General features: G+C 37.9%; 1 protein-coding gene across 2 annotated transcripts in view; it reads left to right on the forward strand.

Moving 5' to 3' along the window:
* LOC107726925 (DExH-box helicase 9) overlaps nt 1-4,674 on the forward strand; it is a 13,124-nt gene that overhangs the window by 3,904 nt on the left and 4,546 nt on the right. For both annotated transcript variants that reach the window (XM_016536618.1, XM_016536617.1), the window contains 11 exons: nt 361-552; nt 647-788; nt 869-951; nt 1,052-1,208; nt 1,365-1,462; nt 2,235-2,448; nt 2,563-2,657; nt 2,740-2,813; nt 3,104-3,256; nt 3,347-3,507; nt 3,587-3,698. In XM_016536618.1, coding sequence (XP_016392104.1) covers nt 361-552; nt 647-788; nt 869-951; nt 1,052-1,208; nt 1,365-1,462; nt 2,235-2,448; nt 2,563-2,657; nt 2,740-2,813; nt 3,104-3,256; nt 3,347-3,507; nt 3,587-3,698 — 1,481 coding nt within the window. The remainder of the gene's footprint in view (nt 1-360; nt 553-646; nt 789-868; nt 952-1,051; nt 1,209-1,364; nt 1,463-2,234; nt 2,449-2,562; nt 2,658-2,739; nt 2,814-3,103; nt 3,257-3,346; nt 3,508-3,586; nt 3,699-4,674) is intronic.

Raw genomic sequence — 4,674 nt, forward strand, 5'->3', positions numbered from 1 at the left:
AGCACACCTCGCTTTTTAGACCGATGAGCTTTGTAAAAATCGAAAGGCGTTTCAGAAAGGCGGGGCATAGAGGAGAAACAATAATGTACATTATGTGGAAAAAGAATGTGTTTTTTGAACCTTAAACCGCATAAACACATTGCATTACACCAAATACACAAAATAATGTTCTTTTTAGCAACGTCATTTGACCCCTTTAAACTTTTTATGTTTCATGGGATATTCAGCAAGCCCATTTTTTTTTATTGTTTAGTGTGAGCAGTTTGCATGAGTGAGAATTGTTGACAGGTACTAAAGTTTTGTAGTTTTCAATATGCATTTGGTTTTGTCAAATCAACTAACCGCATGGTCTTTTTAAAGATTCTCATGGAGCGAAGTCAGCTGCCAGTCAAGAACTTCAAGGAGCAAATCATGTCCACCATTCACGATAACCCAGTGGTCATCATTCGTGGAGCCACTGGCTGTGGAAAGACCACTCAGGTTCCTCAGTACATCTTGGATGAGTTCATACAGGCAGGCAGGGCATCTGAATGCAATATCGTTGTTACGCAGGTGAGTCTGTTGAAATGCGTATTGATTTTGTGTGCTCGGTCGCCATAAGAAGGCCAGTAATGTGACTTGCTTTTGCTGCCGCTCATCCTCTTAGCCAAGACGGATCAGTGCTGTGTCAGTATCTGAACGTGTATCATTCGAGAGAGGAGAGGAAGTTGGAAAATGCTGTGGCTACAGTGTGCGCTTTGAGTCTGTCCTGCCCAGACCTCACGCCAGCATCCTCTTCTGCACAGTTGGTGCGTTTCACTTTATAATCTTTGACTGTGGCACACTGCACAGGGTTGGATGATAGAACCAAAAAACGTCTTATTCACAGGGGTGTTGCTGAGGAAGCTGGAATCTGGTATCCGTGGCATCAGTCATGTGATTGTGGATGAAATCCATGAGAGGGACTTAAATGTAAGTCCAATGTTACCATACCATATCAGCTTTAAACTAGTTAGAGAGGTATAGACTCTCTCAACCTATACTGTCTCACCACAAGATGTTTTCTGTCCAGACTGATTTCCTGTTGGTAGTGTTGAGAGATGTGGTCCAGGCTTACCCTGATGTGCGCATCATCCTCATGTCTGCCACCATTGACACCACTATGTTTAGGGACTACTTTTTTAACTGTCCTGTCATCGAGGTGCATGGACGTGCACATGCTGTGCAAGGTGAGAAGCATGTTTCCCGTGCAATGTATTAATATGTTGTTTTAATTAGTTAATATTTACATAGTCTCACATATTGGATGAAAAACACTGTAAAACACTGTTGAATTTGTTTCAACAACCTGAAAGTTTATTGTTTGTATGTTTTGATATGTCCAGAGTATTTCCTAGAAGACTGCATTCAGATGACTCCGTTCGTACCACCACCAATGGACCGGAAGAACAAGGATAAAGATGAAGATGGTGGAGAGGAAGATGTATGTTTTTTTTGTTTGTTTTAAATTAGGTGCAAAAAACAAAGTATTATACCATAAAAATACACACATTTAAGATATAAATGGCATTTATACTTTCATTGACTAAAGTCAAAGCCAATGATTAAAATATAATCTGGTAATTATTAATTTGAAAGAAATTCAGCAAAGACACATTAAATTGATCAAAAGTGACAGTAAAGACTTGTTCATTGTTACAAAAATGTTTTTTTTAATGATAAATGAATTAGAATATTCCTTTATAATTGCTGTTATAAAAAGTATCATTTTTTCATAAAAATATTAAGCAGCACAGCTGTTAATAAGAAATCTTTCTTGAGCACCAAATCAGAATGATTTCTGACGGATCATGTGACACTGAAGACTGAAGTAATGGCTGCTGATAATTCAGCTCTCTACAGGGTTAAATATTAAAATAGAAAACTTTCAAATTGTAGTAGTATTTCAGAATTACTATTCATATTACAAATCAATATTACAATTTTACTTTTTTTTTTTTTTTAATAAAATGAATGTAGCCTTGGTGAGCTTAAGAGACTTCTTTCAAAAATAAAAAATCTTACCAGCCCCAAATTTTTAACGTTATATCCACTAGAAATAAAACACAATTTCAAACCTTGAAAACATAGTTGATGAACAGCTGCGATTAACTAACTGAACTACTCCAGAGCACTGATCAGATAATAGTTTACTTAAATTAAATGTACTTAAATTGAGCCTGGAAATGCTTGACTTGTATTTCTGTGTTCTACAGGTGAACTGTAATGTCATCTGTGGATCTGAGTATACTGCTGAAACCAAGCATGCCATGTCTCAGTTGAATGAGAAGGAAACTCCGTTCGAGCTGATTGAGGCTTTGCTGAAGTACATTGAAACGCTGGAAGTACCAGGGGCTGTGCTAGTCTACCTGCCAGGCTGGAACCTCATCTATTCCATGCAGAAACACCTGGAGATGAACCCACACTTTGGTCTGTAATGATATTCTGCTCACACACAAGCAAAATCTTTTTTCCGGATGGCTTGTATCCCCTGATCTCGTAATATAACTCATAGTGATTCCTCCAATATTGTGTCCCTCAAAGGTGGTCATCAATACCGAATCCTGCCCCTTCACTCTCAGATCCCCAGGGAAGAACAGAGACGAGTGTTTGAGCCCACTTCTGAGGGTGTGACTAAGGTCTGTAGATGTTTCACTGTGCAGTTTAGGAATTGATATATTAAAGCATTTGTTTTAAACAAATTTTGCGAACACACCACAGGTAATTTTGTCCACCAACATCGCTGAGACCAGCATTACTATCAACGATGTGGTCTTTGTCGTCGACTCCTGCAAGTAAGCAGCTCCATTAATTAAAGTGTTGATTCACCCAAAAAGTACAATTCTGTCATTTATTCACCCTCATGTCATTCCAAACCTGTATGACTTTCTTTTGTGGAACACAAAATATCATTAAATGTGCCTATTTTTTTGTAAATACTGTGGAAGTCAGTGGTAACCAAAGCTGTTTGGCTACCAACATTATCATCTTTTATGTAACGCAGAACATACAAAGTATCATCTCTATCTCTATATGCTCCAGTTTGTCCACAAATGGTTTAAAATACCAAATATCTGTCATTCAGGCAGAAAGTGAAGTTGTTCACTTCTCACAACAACATGACAAACTATGCCACAGTGTGGGCCTCCAAGACCAACCTTGAGCAGAGGAAGGGACGAGCTGGCAGAGTCAGACCAGGCTTCTGCTTTCTCCTGTGCAGCAGAGCTCGTTTTGAAAAGTATGAAATGTCATTCTTCAGTTGTACCAAAACCTCAAACGAAATCGCACATTATCTGAAATGTTGATGATTGCAATGATTGTTACGCAGGCTGGAGACCCATATGACTCCTGAAATCTTCCGCACGCCACTGCATGAAGTGGCCCTCAGCATTAAGCTACTGAGACTGGGTGCCATCGGGAATTTCTTGTCCAAAGCCATTGAGCCGCCTCCATTGGATGCCATTATTGAAGCTGAACATACACTGAGAGGTACAGCTTCTGTGTTATATGTCTTAAAACTAATGATGTTGAAGTGAACAAAATCAAACAAGCCTCTGTTGTTCCCCAGAGCTGGATGCTCTAGACTGTAATGACAAGCTGACTCCACTGGGACGCATTCTGGCCAAACTGCCCATCGAACCACGTCTGGGAAAGATGATGATCATAGGATGCATCTTTAAGTAAGTTTATTCATCCAACCTTGGCTGTTTATGAAATGGGTGAATCTCACAAACCTGTCAAGAACATACAGGTCATACTTGACCCCAAAAAGAAGTAAAAAAGTAAAGCACAGCTGTTAATAAGAAATCTTTCTTGAGCACCAAATTAGAATGATTTCTGAAGGATCATGTGACACCGAAGACTGACGTAATGGCTGCTGATAATTCAGCTCTCTACAGGGATAAATATTAAAATAGAAAACTTTCAAATTGTAGTAGTATTTCAGAATTACTATTCATATTACAATTCAATATTACAATTTTACTTATTTTTGTATGAAATAAATGTAGCCTTGGTGAGCTTAAGAGACTTCTTTCAAAAATAAAAAATCTTACCAGCCCCAAATTTTTAACGTTATATCCACTAGAAATAAAACACCCTTTCATACCTTGAAAACAGTTGATGAACAGCTGCATTTAACCAACTAAACTTTACTCCACAGCACTGATCAGATAATAGTTTACTTAAATTAAATGTACTTAAATTGAGCCTGGAAATGCTTTTTTTGAGCCAGGAAAGTTTATTCATCCAACCTTGGCTGTTTATGAAATGGGTAAATCTCACAAACCTGTCAAGAACATACAGGTCATACTTAACCCCAAAAAGAAGTAAAGTAAAAAAAAATTAAAAAGATGGGAAAGAATAATTATAAATGCTTATACACTACTGTTCAAAAGTTTGGGTCGGTAAGATTAAGGTTTTTGAAAGTAGTCTATATGATAACCAAGACTGTGTTTATTTGATAAATGTAAATTATTAAAGGTGACATATCATGAAAATCTGACTTTTCCATGTTTTAAGTGCTATAATCAGGTCCCTGGTGCATCTACCAACCAAGGAAATGTGAAAAAGATTAACCCAGTCACTTTGTTTTGGTAAGCCTTTTTCTGCAAACGTCTGAGAAAATGAGCGCGTCAGATTTCGCTCCCTTGGTGA

Source organism: Sinocyclocheilus rhinocerous, unplaced genomic scaffold (assembly GCF_001515625.1).
Source record: "Sinocyclocheilus rhinocerous isolate Xijiao unplaced genomic scaffold, SAMN03320098_v1.1 scaffold606, whole genome shotgun sequence".
Classification (NCBI taxonomy): domain Eukaryota; kingdom Metazoa; phylum Chordata; class Actinopteri; order Cypriniformes; family Cyprinidae; genus Sinocyclocheilus; species Sinocyclocheilus rhinocerous.